Raw genomic sequence first — 22,186 nt, 5'->3', positions numbered from 1 at the left:
GTGTTTTGTCAGGGTTTACCACTCCTGGGCCTGTAAAAAACAAAAGCTGATTATTAGGGGAATGATGTTTTTTGTTGAGATGCATAGTGTTGCACAATCAAGAGAATAACGTTTTGCTCCACACTTGAATTTTTCCGAAAGCAAACCAGAATGTGTTGGCTTTTACTTCTTACATATATTTCTCTTTCTTATTTACTGGCCCGACGAGTTATTTTTACTTCAGTGTAATGACTCTGCGCCTCCTTAGAGACATTATGTCCTGTTTAATTGTAGAGAAAATCTGTTCTATTATTCAGGGAACTGAGAGAACATGTTACAGTGTGGAATCCCCCCTTGACATTTTTTGAGAAACCCCCTACATCAATCCCTGAGAAGATATCCTTTCCTAATTGGTTTTTCTTTTTGTTTTTGCCTTATATCCCCATATTTCTTATATTAATTTATCTGTTACCATTAAGGTATATCATAGATTCTATATTCTGTATTATTATAATATAATATTTAACTTGGTGGTGTTTGCGCGTGTGTGTGTTGTTTGGGCACTTTGATATACTGTGACACAGGTGAGTATCTTTCTTAAAACACAAAAGAACATTTTTCATAAAAAACTAAAACTTTTTTTTCTGATTTATTCAGTATAATTCCCATCAAATAATATTGATATTTTTTTAAATAATTTTTTGGTCTAAATAAGACTTGCAGTGTTAATAGCTTAAACCTATTTGAAATTTTTCTACAAAAATATAAAATGTTAGTTTTACAATTGGAAAAATATATATTCATACAAATCCTAATATTGTTCTTCAAAGCTTGTCACCAGTGGCCTGTACTACGAGGAGAGTTCAACTTATTCGGGATGTATTTTCGTTTTCTGGTTTGACCTAACATAGACCATCCTGGATAACCTGTAGGATCCTGTAGAATGATGACCCTGGTTTTCCGGTGATCTGATTGGCTATCACCCCTGATTTCCACTGGATGCGGAACGGCTGCGAAACGGCGACGGAGCCGATAGGTGTCAATTGAAGTCAATGTGTGTATTTCCACTGACTCCGCACGGCTCCGTCACAGCTCCGACACTCCGCAGCCCTCCGGAGCAGATACGCAGGGCTTCTATTTTTGCCGGACGCCGGAGCACACACGCTGCAATTCAGCGCAAAACAGGTTGTGCGGGACAGGAAGTCGAGCACAGAAACAAAAATAAAACATACTTTAACTGTCAAAATAAAATGCACCGTGCTCACGGCGGATCATATTTCCCTGTGCTACACCTTGAAAATGTCATAATGGGCGGAGACAGCCCTGAAGTCAACAGGTCAGAGGTTTTCACCAACCAGTTCACCCCGTTGACACCATGGATGAGAAGATGCTGATTATTCAAGTCAACCAAATCAAGTATTCAACCAAATCATTTATGATGGAAATAACTTGTTGGTTTGTGGTTCTCTTTATAGAAACTACACCCTGTTATATCGCGCAATCACACGTGAATTCGCGAGATTTCGTGGGTCCTCGTGACATCATGGCCGCACCGCAGTGCACCACTGTGGCGGGGGCGGTGGGGATTGGCGGACGGCGAAACACGCAACCGACACACTGCTCCGCCGCTGTTCCGCATCCAGTGGAAATCAGGGGTCAGTTGGACTGGTGACTGGCTTTGATCTCTTATCTAGAACATCACCTGCTCGGGAGCAGGTTACCATGGTAATCGTTACCCGCAAATTGTGCTTTGTAGTACAGGCACAGTGGTAGGAATAACATGTTGAGCACTGTACCTCTCCTTTTACTGTGTGTGGAATAAGAAATGATAAAAGTTGCAGCCTGCACTGCTGCAACACCCTGAGCAACCAGCAGGAGATGCTGTGACACAGGTAGTTGGCCTTTCTCACCTGGAAGGTATCAAGTCCGGAGCTTGTAAAAGCTTCATGTCAGTGCTGCATTTAAAGCCCATTTTAGTCCACAGAAACATAACTAGCACACACACAAACACACACACACACACACACACACACACACACACACACCGTTCTGTGTGGGCGAGCTGATGTGAAGCTACAGCAGCTGTTTTCAGAGCTGTGACTCTGTCTCATTGAACTGTTTACCATGTATCCTCCAAACCAAGCAAGTATTACACACACACACACACACACACACACACACACACACACACACACACACACACACACACACACACACACACACACACACACACACACCTGGTATCCCTTTATGGAGGCTCTGGTATTCCCCTTGGTCAGGACAAAAAGGGAGTAAAAAAAAACACAAAGGAAACCTTTAGTTGTGTTATGGTCACCACCCAAATGTTTCACATGTGCAGCACAAGAGCATCATACAAGCGATGCTGTGTAACAATGCTCTGGTTGCTGTGTTTTGGAGTTTTTTTAATCCTCAAAATCCTCAAACTGATACACAGCTAACATTTATAAACTGACATTTTTAGTGAACTTCGTAGGTATTTCATCGTAGAATATCATTCATCTCTCACTCCACCCACTGCATACTGATGTAAGATGTCTTCCCTTTGATGCAGTTACATCACAGTATATTGACAAATGTTTAGTCATAGCGTACACCTCACTGTGCATTTTCTGTGGAGGAAAAGCCAGTGATGCATTAAATCTAATGCACCCGGTGACTCATGCTACGACTATCCATCATGTGTCTGTGTTATAAAAGACCTTGGACAGCTGCTAGGAACACTGTCAGGGGTCAGCCAGGCAGCCCCATACTCCGCCTGCCAATACATTACACCATGTTGGCTTAGCGAGGCCCAGAAAACATCAGCTCCTGCCATTGGTTTTCTGTCACCACATCCCCCATCTCCTCAAAATGAAGATTTTTTTATCTGAAAAGGCCATGTCCCCAGCAGGACAGCAACTCCGTAATAAGGGAGCACGCCAAGTTATGTCGGCTCAAACAAATGAAGGTTGGCACTCACTGCCGGGTTCACTCGGGAGTCAGTGTCTTCAGGAGGAAAAGTCGAAGGGGAAGGAATGGAATCTTTTTTATCTTGCAAATAGTTCCTTGTGACCTATTTTTAACATCTGTAAAGTCACGTGTCAGCTTTCGTGTCAGTGTTAGTGATGATGGGGGTGACATGTTTCAACACTCTGGGGAGCTCGGAGAAAAGTTTAACTCGCGGTTTGGTGTAAAAGGGAGAGAGTTACTAGTGAAACATTAAGAGCGAGATAGTGGCTCCAGAGAGGCGGTGATGAGGAGAAGTTTGTTTCCAGAGCATGATTTGTTTTCACAAAGCTTTTCAGCCCGGTAACCTTTTCTCTTTTCAAACAAGAAATCAACAACGCCTCGACAAAATCACAGATAATGATCCTTTAGTAAATTGACTACATCTCCGTCTTAATTGTTTTGCATTGAATTAAACAAACATGTTTCATTTGTTTTCCTCTGTTTATGTTAAATAGACTACATATTTTTTCTCAGATACCACACCATGGCTTGATTTCTGTGAAACTGCATTTACTGCATTATAAACAGGACAGTACCGTTAAAAAGAAAGACCTCCTCTCCAAAAACACCAATGGGGATATGCTGTTAAGTACACAGAAATGGAGCTAAGGTGATTTTTTTTTTTTAAACCGAGCTAAAGAGCAGAAAACTCCCTCTAAATATTAGCCCTTAAATCCTCCACTACCTCCTGTCAGTTTTATCTACACTTTAGCACCAGTCTAAAACTGAACTTGTACACTCAGTTTAAACCAAGGCTCATTACTGGGGTTATAAAGTAGAATTCACTAGAGAGGGAGATGAAAAGAGAAGGCTTAGAGAGAGAGGGTGGCCCTTAGTTTTAGAAAAAGGTACAATTTCCCCACTTTATAAAGTACAATCAAGATTTATATCAACTTCAATATTTGGTAAGACCTATTTGCAAGGTTGTCTTGTGTGTTTTCTTGTATCTTGTGTGTTTTATTTATGTATTGTCTGTTGGTATAGGGCAGAATTCAAACACTAAGGTACCAGTGTGTAGTGGGTTTATCCTGGCAGCTGAGTCTATGAAATAACATGAGACAAATCCATTTTGCAGCCTGTTGTGCCCTGTATTTTTTTTTTTTCTTCAGGAATATGACTTGTCATCTCGAGGAATGCAGGTGCTACCCTGTGAGTGTGAGCGTGTGTGCGCGTGCGTGCATGTTTGCGTTTGGTCACGTGGCTTTAAGGTCGCTCTCAGGCCTTATAATTACACTTCCTGTGAGGCGGGAGACAGCTGTTCCCTCTCCTCTTTAATCACACAAATATACATACTCCATAAGAATAGTAATCAGCCAAAGTAATTGTTCGGCTCTCAGGTCTTAAAAAATAAGTGACGACTGCCTTTCTGAGAGTTCCACAAAAAATCTGCATCAGTTGAGGCACTTTGTAATTGTTTTAGCTGTTTGTCTAATATCGAAGTGTCAAAGTATGGATGTTGGAAAAGCTGGTGACTTTATTAACCGCTTTTATTTTTAAAGGATTGCAAATGGCTGCATTCTCAAATGTTGCTGCTGTGTTGGCTCTGTAATCATGCCAGAACATTTTTTCACTGATTGGAAATGTGTGTGTGGCTGTTATCACCAGGTTATCAACTATTGCCAAAACAGTTATTTGTGGTAGAATTATACCCCAAGCTTTTTAAACATTTTAGAGGGACAGAACAAACGTCTCCATATCCTGTGCTCGTTCTGCAGCACATGAACATACCTGAAACGTGAAGCCTTTTCCCTTCAAAAGTGCAACTTGAAATTAGAGATCTTGCATAATGCCGTTTGCGTTTGCCAAAATTTTGCAGCCCGTACTCGTAGTCCAAAATATTTGTCAGTATCATAAGAACTCTGATGAGAAAATGCATTTGGTGTGATGCATCTCAGGTCTGTGTGCTTGGAATGAGTGGGATGTGATGAATGCAGAGCCTGGAGAGGAGATGAGAGGGTCAGGCCAGGTAATTTGGGTTGTAAATAATCCTTGGAGTTAGGGAGAGGGACATTCAGCTGGCCCAAAGGCTGAAGTCGACCTCAATGTAGATAGGTGCACACACAATCTCTGCTTTAATGTGTTTTCTCGATAGCCGATGATGAAACAGCTTCATTTGAAGCATTTTTTCCCCCTTACACAAAGTTCAGACTCTGCTTCAGATACATGTCCATCTGTTCCCCAGTCGCACACAATCTCTGCTAAGGTTTAGTGTGTGTGTGTGTGTGTGTGTGTGTGTGTGTGTGTGTGTGTGTGTGTGTGTGTGTGTGTGTGTGTGTGTGTGTGTGTGTGTGTGTGTGTGTGTGTGTGTGTGTGTGTGTGTGTGTGTGTGTGTGTGTGTGTGTGTGTGTGTGTGTGTGTGTGTGTGTGTGTGTGTGTGTGTGTGTTTTGAAGGAAGTGGGTGTGTCTTGTTGCCTTGCACGCTGTCACATGACAGGCATGGGTGGGAGGGACAGGCAGGGAGCTTCCAGAGCCACAGCCGAGTTTGGCCTCTCTCAGTGCATACACAGTGGCTGCACTTCGGCAGGGGACGACTCAGACACACGTACACATACTTTACACACGGTGAGTGTTTTGCATTCCGGGAGTGTGTGAGTGCATGCGTGCGTTTGTAAGAAAGCAGTTGTAAGTACAGTAAATATTTTTTCCTACATTGTCTTTTGGTTTTTGCATGTTTCTGTTCTTTCAAGAAGAGATTTGAACTGTTTTCACATACTTAACTTTATGGATATTCTCTTGATTAATATCTCTGCAAGCCTCTGTTAAGGTTTTACATTTCCTCTGTCTTTCTTCTCTCAAATGTGTGTCTACTCTGTGGCAAGCTTTGTAATCAATCTGTCTTAGCATGACACACACACACACACACACACACACACACACACACACACACACACACACACACTGTGAGAAGAGGGATGTGCAATCATGTTCCTGCTCTGTTTAAGTTCCCATTCACGTTTACACACTGGACGAGTTTAGCTGTCTCTGACTTTGATCCATCACCGTATCTGCAGCGAGCACTCATGAGATGTGTGTGCATGCGTGCCTACAGCAAAGTGAAATGGTAGCTCCACACATGCGGTTAGGCAGCTTCACACATGCGGTTAGGCAGCTTCACAGAGTGCGGAAGGGAATCTTTTAGTTCTGTCTGCTTTGGAAAGGAAAGTGAAGGAATCCAATTAGCTAATTGTAATTGGTGGAAAGTTGTTCTTGTATCTCTCCAGTAGGAAACATTATATATCAAATTTGACCAAAATCAAAGGCTGTTCTTTCCTTGTGCTGTTTGAGATGTTATGTTGACCCAGTTAAGTCTTTCAAATAATTTTTTTTCCTGGTGCTTTTGTGATTAGTCTTTGTCTTTTGTGGTTGTGATGAATTGCTGGTGATCTGGGGATGTGGCAGCAGCTGGAACAAAGCAGAGCCCGAACATAGTGTCATCAGGTTGTGTTGTCTCTGGTTGAACAGAGGGGCACAGCTCTCTGACAATCTCAAACCGATGGAAAACAGCAACCACCCTTCACCTTTTCAGAGAGTCACAAGCCTCTGGTTTGCCTCAGAAGCATGCACACACACACACAAACACACACTTTTATACACAGAGTTGCTGAAAGGAGCTCTGTTGTGGCCCCTGTGTAATGCCAAGCGAGAACACACAGGGGCCTTTCACCAGTGCTTGATGGGACGCTGAAAAGGTCATCGTTACCTTCTGTATCTTGTGTGTCTTTGTGTGTCTGTGCATTTTGTGAGTCGGCCAGTAAGTCAGCAGTGCAGTGGGATTATGTGTCTATTGTGGAATTCAGAATCACAACTTTGAAATGCAAAATATTCCATGCATGCTACAGCTGTGTAATGTAAAATTGATAATGTTTCCTCTCTGTAACTCGAAACGCTGTACAATACCAAGCAGCCAGTTTGAGTTTTTTAGTGCAGATGTGCAAGTGAACCTTTGGTGTTTCATCATTCACGAAGGTTCTAAAATTTGAGGCATTAGAACTGTTCATTAAGGTGTCATGAAAAAAAATCACAATCTTTACTCTTCTCATCAACATATTGATCCGATGTAAAGAACAGTAGATACTCAAATTTAGTAACAACAGTCCTTAACTTTTTTTGTGAGAGGACTTAATCCCTTATTGTTAGAGGTTAATGTAGTGTCAAATTATGTATTGGCATTTAAAAATATAGTTAGTCGTGTTTAATGCTGTAGGAAGAGATAAAAGTTGATATTGTGTGCTGCAGTGTGAAGTGGAGAGATTTATTATGATACAGATACTGTGCAAGTGTCGATATCTGTGATGACATAATAATGGACTGAAATTTAAACTGAATTTAATGCGAAAAATATTAGAAAATAAGAACAAGAATGCAGTGTACACATCATAGCAAATTGATATTGGCACAAATTGGATATTAGGATTCGTCTTACTGCAGCTCATAGCTACACACCTGTTATGCCTCCCAGTGATGACTCATCCCATTTATATGTGGAAATATTTCTAGAGGAACAGTGGTTGTTATACTTTATATGATATAATATCCATCCATAGAAAAGGATAATTTAAAAAAACCAATCTTGTTTTATGAGTTTGACATCTTTTGACTTTCTGTCCTGAGGTGAGGTATGTGTGTGGACAGAGGTCAGATTCCTGAGCCCCCTGGCCCTGTGGACCCCCAACCGCTGTCATCCAATCGTTTCACTGATGAAATTTGACCTGTGCACCAAGATAAAGAACTATACTGGCTCGCTACGACAATGACCAACAGCTCCTGTGAGTGAGCCGCCTGCAGATAATCACTCGCTAAATCATTTTTTAACCTCTTTGCAAAGAGACTCAGAAAATTGCTAACTTCCTGATTCATTTAGCTTTTGGGTCAACACACATTTAGGGGTTCATGTTTGGCGTTGGCTTTGGGCTAAAATATTGTTGTGCAAGACGTAGAATTTAGTCAGTTGCACACTTATGTGAGGAATGTTTTGTGGTGGAATTGCTGTCCTTATATGTAAATGTTCAGCTAGAAAATTAAATAAATGAGGCCTGGTTTGGTTGGTCCATAATTGCTCTTCTTTCAAAATATACAGATTAAACCTTGCAAAATGTTCCTACTTGTGAGCTGCATGTTGTCAGATGCAGATAAAGAGCCTAGAAAGACAACGGCACTCTTGTGCACCACCACAGTGTGGAGACCAAACACATTCCTCTGGCCGTCTAGACAAACCTGTGGGCTTTTACTGTCATTACTGTAATTTACAAACATTTCTCAACAACCTGCTGAAGCTACTTGCACTGACAGGGATACAAGTTGGTCGATTGAGTCCACAAGCCCGAGATTGTAGTTAGAATGTAAGAAGTTATCCTACATGCCTTAACAAATGTGCATACACACAATTATATAGTCTACTATAGAAGGAAGTATACACACATATGACACACTCACACACACATTGCCTAATGCCAGGTGACACGATGAGCGAGTTGGATCTGCAGGGGTCAAAGGGCACATTTCTCCAGAGAGCTCAATGATGGGGACTCTGGGAACTGGGCCTTGCTGCACAAACACTCTGACTTTAATAACACAACAGACCATGTTTGCACTGCCACCACTCCAATTTCCCCCTTTTATTAAGGGATTCACTGTCAAAGGGTGGGAAAAAAAGTGTTTGTCTCTGTGCGTACGAGTGTTTATGTACGTCCCTCCACTGGGTCTGTCGCAAACCCCAGTGGTCTGGGGTATTTAATTGATTCTGTGCTGGAGAGCTGCTTGGATCCCCAGTTCAAAGTAATTAAATGGCCACATGTACTTAATTCTTTTTTTCAGTTGCGTTTGTACCATCTCGTCCTCTTATGAATACGTTTCACCAATCAGCCTTCCGGTTTCTGAAAAAAAATTAAAGCAAATGTACCCACGTTAAGATGAGCTTCAACTGCGAACCTCCTTTCTCCAGTACGGGAATGTAAATAAAGGACAAAAAGAGACGACGTTTTTAAGGAGGGCTTATAAAAAAGACTTGAGACCAGAGTAAAGTTGCAAATAGCCCATTTAGTGGATGAGTCCCCTGAGGTGCGTTTGACATGGAGCTCTAATCCTGCAGGGAAATGGCTTGACTTGATTACTGACATAAATGGAGTAAACATTGTGATGATCCAATAAAATGTAAGAAAATATTTGGCACTTCCTACATAGTGTATTACACAGTTCTTAACGTGTCTCAACTCGAGGGAAATGATTTGTAGAATCAGCGTTTTTGAGGATTCAGCCAGTGAGTTACTCTCCTCAATAACAAACACACCTATTTTGAGCCAAGTTTCTAACTTTCTTTCTCTGGATTCCTCTCTTGTGATTCATACAGAGGGTCAAACCACTGGATTGTCATAAGGGGACCAAACTCAGCAGAGCTTGTTTCCAACCTAAACTGGGAACATGACCTTTGACCTGCTCGCCACGCTGTCAAGATCAACACCCTGGGCAGCAGAAGTATGGATCAGTGGTTCTGACCACATCTCCACAGTCACAGTGCTCTTCGTACTTCTCTTCATAGTTCGTGGCACTTTTGTTGCTTTTTTAAAAGACAGTGCAACACACGGGGACATGTTTAGCTGGTTTCAACTGTATTTGCGTCCCTGTTTGGAGGCCTGTGTGTAGTTAGTGAGGAATGCCCCCGGCCCAAAAGTAGAATAAATCACAAAGTGTACTCACACAAAGTTTTTTTTACTCCCCTGTTCCTCCATTCTACACTCCTTCCTCTGTCCTCCTTTTTCTGACCTTATCTTTTTACCCCACCTCCCCAGTGGTCCTCTTCCTTTTTTGTTTGTCCTCTTCATCTTGCACTTCTTGACCTCTTCTTGACCACTTAGTTTCTTTTTGTTGACTCGATGCTTCTTTCCCCTCCCTGCTCTCATTTTTTCTACCCGCCAATGTGTTTTGTGGTCTGGGAGGCTGCTGGACTTTCTTTTTTCTTTTTTTTTAACAAAAAAAACAACAAAGTAATCTCACACTGCTGGAAACAGGGGGAACAATTATTTTGCGCCTATAATTGAAAACTGTATCACAGCAAGTCTAATGACTCATTCTCTGCTTTCCAATTACTAAAATTAATTTAACTTTCTTACCAACTATCCTAACCACCCCATGGGGAAATCCTTGCAGGCAGTAGAGGTGATAACTGACTCTTAAATCGATGATGCATGAGAGGGACACTCTTTCATCCCATGTCCCTAAGTGTTCACACAACCGCATCATTTGGCACGAGAGCATCCACGAGACATTCGGATACCTGAGGTCCCAACTGAGCGAGTCTGTTACCTCCCCATTTGACCTGGCATGGACCTGTAATGTTTTAGCCGACAAGTGATTTGTAGGGTTTGGGGTAATCTCCACCAGCTGGTGAGCCACCAGGGTCAGGTCAAATGTCTTAACATTTATAGGGTCGTGCTCCTACCAGCCAGTAAACACCTGTTTGGAAGGACGTCATGGAAGAAGTGAGGGCACTGAACACCCCTGTCTGTATGCAAATGTTTATAGCAGCCCGCTCCTGAGGCTCTCACCAGTCTGGTTTTATTCACTGTCAAAACAACAGAGTTGACAGCCCCAGTTAATGCACTTAACCCGCAGCTTGACAATCTCATATCAACATCGCTCCAACGTGGGCTACGGAGTTTACTGAAACTGACACAGGACCGAAACAGTTTACTACCTAGAAAGAAGGTGATTTATTTTTATTGTTTGGCAGAGCTGGGTTTCCCACAGTAGTGGTCCAGGACTCTTGTCTTCCTTTGGCCAAATAGTTTACAGTGTTGGACACTACTTTGACTTGGGTAAATGGTTGGTGTATATTCAAGAATGGCAGTTAACGATGCCCTGATGAATCTCGCTGCTTCTTTCTGGGAAACATGCTAGTTAATATGCAGGATGCAAACAACTCCTGTGTTTTGAGTCTGTTTGACCCACACTATGAGCTAAGTGTGTGTTTACTATTTGTTGAACTGAACCTACAGCTTGTTAATACAATAGATGAGGGGTGCATTGTTCTCACTGCCATGTACTCAGCGAAGGAAATAAGACAAATAAGGAGAAGACCTGATATCAAATGCAGGCATTGAAATTGTTTGTACAAATGAATCATTTAGAAATATAGTCCTGTATTTTGCCACTGATTCAGTTGATATTTTTCATAGAAAAAATTATACAAATATTTTCAGATTGATTTTCAACCAACTTACTGATCAAGTCATCTTTTCAGCACAAACCTCTTCACTTTGAGTTGGCTAAGAGGAGAGATAAAGTATGATGGTTATTTTATTTAATTGTTTTGTATGTGAAGCTGCTGTTGGATGATATTTGAGAACAGAGGTGGACTGTATCTTAAGCTTCTGTTATCCTCATCCACTTTATGGCTACTCACATTATGGTGTCATCCAGTCTTTTGTGAAGCACCATTGTTGCAGCTTCGCCTTTAGATGCGTGTTAGCCCCTGGCCAACACCTTTTTAAAGCACGTAACTGTCGTAGACGCAGTGGTTGAGAATGACTGACATGCACAGTGGCAAGCAGAGGATAAAGGAACCAGGGGTGTGTGAGGTGAGGTGAGGTGAAGGTAATCACAAGGAGGGACTACAGAAAAGGAACAATCAATGTAATGTTCAGGATAAATGTCATGATGAGCCGTAGGAAGGAGATCAAGGAGTGTAACGTCAAAGAAAATGAAAGGGGAGTTACATCGAAGAGACAATGGAAAGCTAAGAGATGGAGTGTAGAGGGGAAACTGATGATGGGAGAGAATCAGTATGTGCAGGGAGGAAAGGTTGAGGCAGAGGTATGGGAATGTGGGAGGTGCAGAGGAGAGGTGGAGGGCAGAGAGCTGCAAGTTGCTGACTAACCGTTGGAACAGGATGGGGAAGTGGTGAAGGAGGCCAGGAGAGCTGCTTCCATAGGTGGGTCTCTATCACAGACAGACACACACACACACACACTAGAGAACACTAATATAAAAGTAAAACTCAATATAGAGTTTCTACTGCCACTGCCCTGTTATTCTTCACTGAATTTCTTCCATTAATCACTGCAGGGTCAGTTTGTGTGTCGTGCTCCTACCAGCAGCGATGCCTTTCCCCTGATGATTTGATTCGCAGAGTTACACAAGTGAACTATCTAAAGCTGTTTTCAGACATGAACAGAGTTTTGTCTGGACATTCTCTGGAGTTTGCCATTCACATATGACGAATGCGGCATTAGATTGTCGGGGTCAGTGGGATAATAAGCCTTCTGCCGTGTCTTGGTCCAGCATGCGGGAGGCTCCGATAACTCCACTGCGGAAATCTGTGTTTTTGTTTACTGTCACTAATAACACGCCCACTCGCTCGCTGTGAATCCTCCGGAGATTCTCCTGCGCAACATCTGCGGCCAGTTGCGTTCTCGAACACAGCCCCTCCGGAGAAGTGCAGGACAACGTCCAGACTCCAGTGCATGTCTGATAGCACTTGAGTTGTCTGGACGTCTTCTCTGTGTGGCAGGCCGAGTGCTGCGGTGTAAGACTTGTGCCTGAGCTGGGATCCAATAGCTGTTAAATTCTTGGCAGTCGGTCGGGGCTGCCCGTATATGTGCGTGTCCATGGTTGCATGAGCTTGTGTACCGGGCATCTATGTGATCGAAAAGAGGAAAGGCTGACGGTGTTCGAGGCCATGGCGACCATTGTGCTTAAATGCATGAGCTTACTGTGTGTGTGGGTGTGGGGGGGGGATCGGGTTTCAGCCTCAGACGTCTCTCTCTCTATTTTCCACTCTTGACATTAACAAGACAGTAACACAGCGCTGTGTGAGCGAGGGAGCGGGAGGCCCTCTGAGGGGTATCAGCTATTTCAACTACAGGACATACAGACATAGACGGTGCAAATTCTTCACCTGCACTCGCTTAACACATTGTTGTAACAGTGGACATATTTATACATTAGGGAACGTACCAAAAGTTGAATATTTAGCTTATGATTGGATACACATCGGCAGGCATTCCACAGAAGGACATTAAGCTAATCATTAGCAAAACAAACTGTAGGGATAACCTCCTGCCGGTTGCCAAGTACTTTTAATACCACACAGTGTATTCTGGGTTTTCTGTTGAGTCGGGAGTCTGTGTTGGCATGAAACCAGTCACCACCTCTGTTGTAAAAGTAAGGGGGTGTGTGGTGTTTGATTATAAAGCTAAAGGCCTAAACAACTAAACATATTCATCAGCCACTTTGTGCCAGTCCTCCAGAAGTTTTTGTATGTTGTGATTTTCCCAATGTGATTTTTCTCGTGGATCAAGAAGTAGTTGGACAGTTTGCAATCATTTGTTCCCTGTTCGAGTGGTCGTTTTAGGAACTCAGATGTTCAGAGCTCTTCTTGTAGTGTGGATGTTTCCAATAAGATACTCAACTGTGCACCTCTCTCGCCTACTTCCTCATCTTGCTCACAGTATTTGTATCTGGCATTCTTGCCAGTTGCTAATCTGAGATTGTGCTGTAAAATCACTTGACATCCTGTAATGGCCTTAATCCCTCCATGTTATTCCTCAGCAACGTCCCTCTAACCTTCTGTCTTCCTCATTCTCTGTCAAATCAGGGCCAGAGGTGATTTCCAGCTACAGTGGCAGAACCATGTCTGAGGTGGTGATGCCCGACACTATAGTGGCCCCAGCAGTGGACAGCGTGCCCGCAGAAAAACCCAGTAGCCCCGTGGTGGACTTCAGCTATGTGGGCATTGATGCCATTCTGGAGCAGATGAGGAGGAAGGCCATGAAGCAGGGTTTTGAACTCAACATAATGGTTGTGGGTAAGTAGAGCATGTGCACTAAAGTTAATTATGCATGTTGCATGCACAATTCTCAATGTCTCACAGCACGAAAGTTGAGGGTTTGAGTGTGTTTGTGCGCACGACTCACACAAACCAAAAGACATGCATGTTAGGTATTACAAAATATTCCTGTCATTGCTCTTGACTCAAGCACTGGCGTTGGGGCTGTAATTGTGGGTGATTACTGCCCCTGAATATTTAAGATTCCTCAAATAGACTTCAAATAACTAAGTGTTCACTGAAATTGGAATTTATTTTTTCACTTTCTTGTTCTCTGAGACTTGTCATCAAGTTCAGACTATATTTTACAATATAGTATCTACCTGTTAATATAACACATCCGCCTATCTGTCATTTAGGTATGATACTGTTTTCTCTCTAATCAAGCATCAAACAAGTTTTAATAAGCAGCCAAACACGGTAGTTGAACTCTTTCTGGTTGAGCCCTCATCTCTGTGATCAGACACCTTTTAAACTGGAGCTAATTACACACACACAGTCACACCTCCATAGTAGACAGGCGCCCCCTCCCTACTGTTATGTCTCCTCTGGATGACATTGTGCAGGTTTGTCTGTGTTTCATCCTCAAATAAAAAAGCTTGTTTAAAGAAGCAGCCGTAGGGTTGAGACCGAAATGTCCAAAGTTGTGGAGGCAACGCTGAACAAAACTGAGAGCAGTCTCCATTTGGTTTTTGCATTCAGGTGAAGTTATATTCCACCACTTACAATAACAGTTTGTTTTTCACAAATTTTATATTTTGGTTGGTTTCTTTTCAGTTAAGAGAGAGACTGATTTTGCATAATTTAAAGGTGTAGTTGCATGATCATAATCGACTTTGGCCCACATACAGTCTGAAAGTGTGGGATTTTGGCAGCACATCACGGTAGTGATGGTAGTTAGTGAAAGAATGTCGGACCAAGAAATACAGCTGGTACAGAGAGGGCAAACACTGTAGAGTGCTAAAGCTTTATAGTAGATCAAATTCAAATTTGGCATGTGGTGATTATCACTTCTTAACTCCCAGCTGAAGTATGAATGTCATCCAATAAAATCTGCAGGTGTCTCAGTATTTGTGTATAGATCCGTGTTTGCATGCTGCAGACTAATTTATTCAGTTCTCAATGTTGCCTTAACCTGAAGCTGAACTTTGAATGGTCGCTGCCCAGTGGGCCCCTCCAAACTCCTCTTCATTAAGTGATAACATGATGTGCAGTGGCAATAGATCCTCCCATCCCTGTAGACATTTATAAACCTGGCTTATACCCTCAGTCTCTTATACAGAGAGCATTTATTTATTTATTTTTTTACATTTTTACAAAAAAAACAACAACAACCACTATAAGAGACATATTACAATTTTCAGTTTTGCCTTTCCTTCGTGTTTTTAAAAGGTCTGCAAAGTTAAAATAAAAAAATCAGAAATCAGACAGAAAATCACTGCCCCTGAAATGCCTTGGCTGTAGTCAGGCCGCAATTCATATATTTTTCTAGACTGTGAGACGCCTACTGTACCAGCAGCCACTGTAGATGAGATGTTTCTAATCTTCAGCTTTGTGTGATCGTCTCACCGTCTGCCTCTGTGACTGTGTTTTTGCTCACAGGACAGAGTGGCCTGGGAAAGTCTACTCTGATGAACACACTGTTCAAGTCTAAAGTCAGCCGTAAGTCGGTGCTGGTTACAGCCCAGGAGAAGATCCCCAAAACAATTGAAATCAAGTCCATCAGTCACGGTATGTCCCTATTCAACCCCTGGGTTATTCTCGCTGTCCTTTCTTTTCGTCTGTCTGTCTGTCAAGTTGTTTTTCTTCCCTGTCACAGACTGTATAACCTGTCAGCCATAGTAAAGCATCACATTCTGAGCCATACTATCCACAACTCCTTGTTCAGTAGTTGTAGTGCACAGGGTGTTGATAGAATCGTGTTAAACACTGTGCTGCCATTGACTGACTGTGTGTGTGTGTGTGTGTGTGTGTGTGTGTGTGTGTGTGTGTGTGTGTGTGTGTGTGTGTGTGTGTGTGTGTGTGTGTGTGTGTGTGTGTGTGTGTGTGTGTGTGTGTGTGTGTGTGTGTGTGTGTGTGTGTGTGTGTGTGTGTGTGTGTGTGTGTGTGTACAGACATTGAGGAGAAGGGAGTGAGAATGAAGCTGGCAGTCATTGACACACCAGGCTTTGGCGACCAGATCAACAATGAGAACTGGTACTTTACAATTCTCTCATCACTGCATTAACTACCTGAACTTTGAGAGTTGATTTGTGTCTAACCAGATATCCCGACCTTTCCCCTTACTTTTCCTGTTCTCTCTTGCTTCATCTTCCCTTACCTATGGTGGTCTCAATCTGTGAGTCGCTTCTCTCCCTCCGTTCTACCCATCTACCTTTTCTCTTCCTCCAATGTTTCTTCCTCCTTTCCTCTTTTATCTTTTAATCTCTACCTCCTCCTCTCTCATCCTTCCCTCAATATTTCCCTGCTGTCCAGCTGGCAGCCCATCATGAAGTTCATTAACGACCAGTATGAGGCCTACCTGCAGGAGGAGATAAACATCAACAGAAAGAAAAGGATCCCAGACTCCAGAGTTCACTGCTGCATATACTTCATCCCCCCGACCGGACACTGGTAAGGACATGTACGGACATGGGTAAATATGGACCTGTCTACACAAACGAGTGCAAAAAGGAAAACACACAAGGAGCTAACACAGAATATTAATGAACACAACAACACTAAAAGGCCATTGGTGCTGCCCTCTGTCGCTCTTAGAGGAGAAATAACACAAAATGTTGGATATTTAAAGGAACATTTCCAACATTTTTTTAGAAATAAACTTCTTCACTTTCTTGCTGAGTGTTAGATGAGAAGATTTAGCAAAACAAATAAAGCAGGAAACACTGCTCCAAAGGAAAAAATGTTGTACCTTAGCCAGCAGATGGAGGTAGATTCATGTTTAGCATACAGACATGTGGGCGGGTAAGTTTAACTAGAACTTTATCAGTCAGGTCATTAAAATAATAGAGGCCTGACACGACCTTACTTTCACTAAAACGACAGTACAATAGAGTTACATCAACCAGAACTTAAACAGCTTCTGTTGTTACCAATTGTGTGTTATGCATGTGCTAATAGATCATATACATATTGATACAGATTTCCTGGTAATTGTGAAACTTTTCCACACACACGAAAGATGGGCTGCTCTCGCCAGGCCCTGAAGCAGCACAGGGTCCCAAGTTTCCTTCCCTGGATCTCTTACAGACACACACATCTGTATCTGATTGAACTGCATAAACTGTCCTCTCTCTCTCTCTCTCTCTCTACACTCCTGCTTGTTCAGCCTCGCACTGTCCTGAGTGTGAAGGGGGTGGCTGGGAAATACTAGCATAAGAAATTAGGGGGAGGGTGGCTGCATAGATTCACCTTGCATTTTATAGCTTATGTATTTGTGTAACTTTAGTGGAATACAGTGGCAGGTCTTGGGAAAATGTTGAAAGCAGCTGTGGATAGTCGGCCTTGTTAGAGCAAACACACACAGTTGATCACAGAGCACCTTTCAAGTGTTGCGCCCCTATTAATTTGTGTCATGGCCCGTCTTTCCTTTGGCAGGGGGCTGGTGTGAAATGGCCCCCTGTGTCTGTGCCCCACCAGCAATGTTTCATGTTGATCCCACACTGCAGATGTCACATGGCCTGGCCAGCAGCTGCTCAGGGTTTGCCTTAAAAAGCCTAGAGGGACAGAGGCAGGAAGGACGAGAGAGACGGAGAGTCTGTGTGGGTGTCTGGTTGTGTTCAATCATTTGTACTTTCGAGTGTGCTCCTGCATGAGTTCACAAGGCTCCTCGTTGACAACTACCAGTCTTTGTCGAGGTGTCGTTATTCAGCGGCTCTAACCACATGCAGATACTTTAATCAAACTGCGGGAAAATGCCTGAGCGCCTCAAATCAACCGCAAGACCTTTCAGTCCCATTAAGGAGCTGATCACACAGACTGTACAGTACGATTAGGTCATGGATGGAAGGTGAAAAGTTGGATCTGTGAATATCTTACAGTAGTTCTTCCATCTGGGAGAAGTTAGGAACATCTGCCCCCTGGTGGGAGAGTTTTGTGTCACAATCTGACATTCATATCTCTACAGCTAAACTCTGCTCTCCCACTTTCTCTCAGTCTGCGGCCTCTTGATGTAGAATTCATGAGACGTCTCAGTAAAGTGGTCAACATCGTCCCCGTCATTGCCAAGGCAGATACACTCACCCTTGAGGAGAGAGACTTCTTCAAGAAGAAGGTAACATCTGTCTGTCTTTTTTTTATTATAGATTATAGATCCCATCTCCCCCACTTAAATCAAAATGTATTATCCAGAATCATACTTTTTTGTGTGTCACATTCAATGTTTGCCTTTTGTCATGTCACAGTTGCAAAACATGGATATGTTACAGCAAAAGTTCTAGAGCATCTTTTTCCCACACGTATCCTTTACTTTCTGCAGTTCTTCTACACAGTTGATAAGGGTGCAACCTTTCATTTGTGTGTTTTTACTGGTGTCATCTTCATGGATTACAGTGTCTCCCCCCTCTCATTTGCAGTTAGGTGGCTGAGGGTGGATGGTTGGGGGCCGACTGTTCATGCTTAGGTTTATGCACAGGCATCCATCCTGTGAAGATTTCTGTTTTATTTGTTTACAGACAGTGATTAATGACTAAACCCAAATTTTTGGAGATTAGGAGGCAGATTAGTGTTAATACCCCCTTAATCTGTACATCGGGCAGTTTTAGGTACATTTATTTGATCCCTCTAAAGACTACATCAAGCACGCCTACCTAATTACTCTTGCAATGAAAGGCCTCACTTTGAATCCCTTCAAAACGGTTGTTGGTTAAAGGTTTGTTCTCTGTGTATGTTTGAACACGCTCTCATCAGATCAGGGAAGAGCTGCAGTCCAACGGGATTGACGTGTACCCTCAGAAGGAATTTGACGAGGATGCAGAGGACACAATGATCAACGAGAAGATCAGGGTGAGGAGATCATTTCATTGAGTCGTCCTTATTCCTTCCTTATTCATTCCCTGCCTCTGTTAATATACTTCACTTGAATGATATCTGACTAAAAATGTCTGTTTACCTTTGGACCTCGGAGCAGGAGATGATCCCATTTGCTGTGGTGGGCAGTGACCAGGAGTACCAGGTCAATGGCAGGAGGCTGCTGGGGAGGAAGACTAAGTGGGGAACCATTGAAGGTACAGATTGCTCCCCTTCTTTCCTCCGTTTACCGCTTTATGTTAAGCTGTGCGCCGGCATATGCATGAAATTGCATTATTACAATATAGAGAAGTTGCATCGCGCCTTTGATTGTTTTCATTCTTTCAGAGTCTTCAAGTATGCACATAATAACTAAGCAGGAAGTGGTTTTGTAAATAAGACAAAAGATGGACAAAGACCTTATTGAGTTAGTCAGTCAATAAAACAATGCTTCATTCAGTTTCCAGACTGGTGTGGTGTGCCACATGGCTGCTTCAGGCCTCCAGCTTACACAGTATGTCTGAAGAGGCCTGATTTGTTTATTTGGTTCCCCCATCCATTCCCTTCTGTATCACAACAAGATACGTGGTAGATGCTCACATGAGAAATAAAATGTTTTCTTTTTAACATTAGTTTGTGTTTTTTGTTAGACTTTTTATCTGTTAGCTGGTGGTGCACCTTGTTAACATCCATGTTTTACTCCAGAAGTCATCTTTCAATATTCAAACATGTTATCCACTGCAGACAGGCACCAGCCCCTCAATCAAGTGTCTCATAGTGACAGTGCACCAAGCGGACACACTGATACGTCCCACAGGAACATCAGAGTTTTTAGTCTTATCTCTTCAGCCAGACTCAGAGTAGATGAACTGAGTAATGCAGTGGGCGAGTGCGTCTCGGTGTCAACACAACATTCAGCATCTATGCATCTTTGTGGATGACACACTGAGATCACTGACTCCACCTAGTGGACAGTTCAGGAATCTCAACTGTAACCAGTCGAAGCTCACAGCTGTCATACTGTCTGTCGTTTTTATCTCAATTTTAAATGTTTCTAATGGCTCATAACTTTCTCTCTCTCTCCCCTTAGTTGAGAACATAGCCCACTGTGAGTTTGCCTATTTAAGGGATCTCCTAATCAGGTGGGTGAACTTTTTATTTTAAATGTAGCATTTTTTGGCTGTCAGTGTGTGTTTGAAGATTACGTTACATTTATTACAGTACATCCCTGTACAAAATCCCCTGGAGACATGTTTTAGCACTTAAAAAGAAAGTGAATCATTTTTTGAATCCGGTGTGGTTCAATAAAAGTAACTGCTGGACACAAGAAATGACGTACTTCCACTTTCCACATCACATTATCTGTAAGCTACGTAATGGACAACAATTGGCTTCCAAACTAGTTGGAAGCCATTAGTTGCTCTTGATTAAAGTTTAACACAGACAAATGTTCGTCCATCAGCAGGCAACTGAAAACGCTCCTCTTGTGTCAAACTCTGCACATACATCCTTCTCCACACTGAAGCTCAAACATTACAGTGTAACAAGAAACATTTTTGACTTAAATATTATTGTTTTCCTTATGCATTTGTGTGTGTTTGCGTGTGTGTGTGTGTGTGTGTGTGTGTCTGTGTCTGTTTTTCTTTCAGGACCCATATGCAGAACATTAAGGACATCACCAGCAGCATCCACTATGAAATGTACCGCGTGAGGCGCCTCAATGAGAATAACACGGTGGCGGCTCGTGCCAATGGCATCCCAGAATATCATCATGCCACCCATGAGATGTAGATGCTGCCTGCCCTGCTGCAGTTGACCTCAACTGTGTGTAGTTTGTTTGCTATGAGACTTTGACCTTCATCGACCGCCCCCTAACCCAGTTCCAGCCCTCCACTCCTGCCCCCATCTCACAGGTGGGATAGAAACTGAAAAGCTTGCCAGAGGGACACTTCATTTTAAACATCTTTGGCGGCTTATGGACGGTTCATGTCAGTTTATTGCCTCTTTAACAAACACTATCTTCTCCCTATCGCTGACAAAGAGAACGGAGAGAAGTTTGAGTCTTCATAATGCGCTGCAGCTTGATTTTTACCTGCTTCCAGATTTCAGAGTTAACCTTGTGGTGCCAAAGTTTCAGAATCTGCCAAACAGGACGGACTGACACACAACATGTTTCAGCCAGAATCGCCTTAATCAGCAACATGTTTACCTTGTCCACTTTTCCTTTTTTCTTCCAAGTTTGATCCTTTTAGCAGTGTTTGTAACAGAAGCACAGTTTCCTGTCCTTCTTCACACAGCTGTATCAATGTGTGTGTGGGAGGATATGACTTTCATTATTGCACTTGATCACTACATCGTCTGTCACTGATGAGGAATGTTGGAGAGGAGCTGGGCAGCACTCTGCCAACATGTCGACACGTCATTCAGCTCTCGCCCAATAGTCAAACAAAGTCAGGTCATAGAATAGCACATCATATGTTTGAGTTTATTGTTCACAAGCTGTGTTTTGCTTTAACTGTTAGTTATTTGTTTGTGTCATGTTAAATATGGATGTTGGGTCCTTACCATCTTCTTTTAAATTCCCTGTGATAAATGTTTATTAATAGAAATATCTTAAGTGATTTAAGATGAATAGGTATTTATGCACAAGATAAAATGTGAACATATGCCATTAGTTGTGGTCCACTTATTCAGATGATTCACACAAACAAACACTTTTCCTGCTTTTGGGCCCATCATAGTGCCTTATTTATTGGGGAATATTTGCTCGCATGTTGGCTGAAACTGGAAAGAGAGCAGGTTTGTTGGAGCCAACTTAACTACATTTGCAGGAGACATTTTCCAGTCCTTTTCTTTATCCAGGAGGGGGGGATCTATTCTTCCGCCGACCGACCGACCAACCTTTTCTTCTATTCTCCATAATATACCGAGGATCTTTGTCTGTTTGAACCGTATATAATTCTCTAAGCTGTCACTGTCATGCTTTGTGCTGTATATTCTTCTGTGTTCTGATACATTTTTTTACTTGTATTATTGACAACAAATTTTCCTTTCTTATTTTAAAGAAATAAAGATTAAAATTGTAAATGTTTTCTCTCTTTGATCTTTCTCAATTCACTTCATTGTAATACTGAACTTTTTCCTTTTAAAGCTGCTGAATATACAGGTTTTTTTTGTGTACAGTCTGCAGAGGAACTTGAGAAAAACAAATCAGTTCATATGCTCGGATTGTATTCATATTTTAGATAAATGTCTACCACACTGGATCCCCATCCAATTTAATCACAGGTGTGATTCACATCGAGGAGCACTTAAATTGTCATATCATTAAGCTTTTCTTTGTTTAGCATCTGAAATCAATATGGCTGC

The 22,186-nt window shown here is 42.4% G+C and overlaps 1 protein-coding gene across 13 annotated transcripts in view; it reads left to right on the top strand.

The window, feature by feature from the left end:
* LOC118288341 (septin-9-like) overlaps nucleotides 1-21,904 on the top strand; it is a 67,373-nt gene extending 45,469 nt beyond the window's left edge. For 8 of the 13 annotated variants that reach the window (XM_035614345.2, XM_047328379.1, XM_047328378.1 and 5 more), the window contains 9 exons: nucleotides 13,580-13,789; nucleotides 15,413-15,541; nucleotides 15,925-16,006; nucleotides 16,286-16,423; nucleotides 17,966-18,083; nucleotides 18,719-18,814; nucleotides 18,939-19,035; nucleotides 19,908-19,959; nucleotides 20,467-21,904. In XM_035614345.2, coding sequence (XP_035470238.2) covers nucleotides 13,580-13,789; nucleotides 15,413-15,541; nucleotides 15,925-16,006; nucleotides 16,286-16,423; nucleotides 17,966-18,083; nucleotides 18,719-18,814; nucleotides 18,939-19,035; nucleotides 19,908-19,959; nucleotides 20,467-20,608 — 1,064 coding nt within the window. In that variant the 3' untranslated portion in view covers nucleotides 20,609-21,904. Of the gene's footprint in view, nucleotides 1-5,419; nucleotides 5,551-7,723; nucleotides 7,755-9,334; nucleotides 9,460-11,895; nucleotides 11,915-13,579; nucleotides 13,790-15,412; nucleotides 15,542-15,924; nucleotides 16,007-16,285; nucleotides 16,424-17,965; nucleotides 18,084-18,718; nucleotides 18,815-18,938; nucleotides 19,036-19,907; nucleotides 19,960-20,466 lie in introns of those variants that run through there. The other 5 variants (XM_047328385.1, XM_047328384.1, XM_047328386.1 and 2 more) reach the window with 5 other exon arrangements.
* Nucleotides 21,905-22,186: the final 282 nt, after the last annotated feature.

The sequence above is a fragment of the Scophthalmus maximus genome, chromosome 17, assembly GCF_022379125.1.
Source record: "Scophthalmus maximus strain ysfricsl-2021 chromosome 17, ASM2237912v1, whole genome shotgun sequence".
NCBI lineage: Eukaryota > Metazoa > Chordata > Actinopteri > Pleuronectiformes > Scophthalmidae > Scophthalmus > Scophthalmus maximus.
Note: the sequence above shows the minus strand (reverse complement) of the source record. Positions and strands in the feature narration are given on the sequence as shown.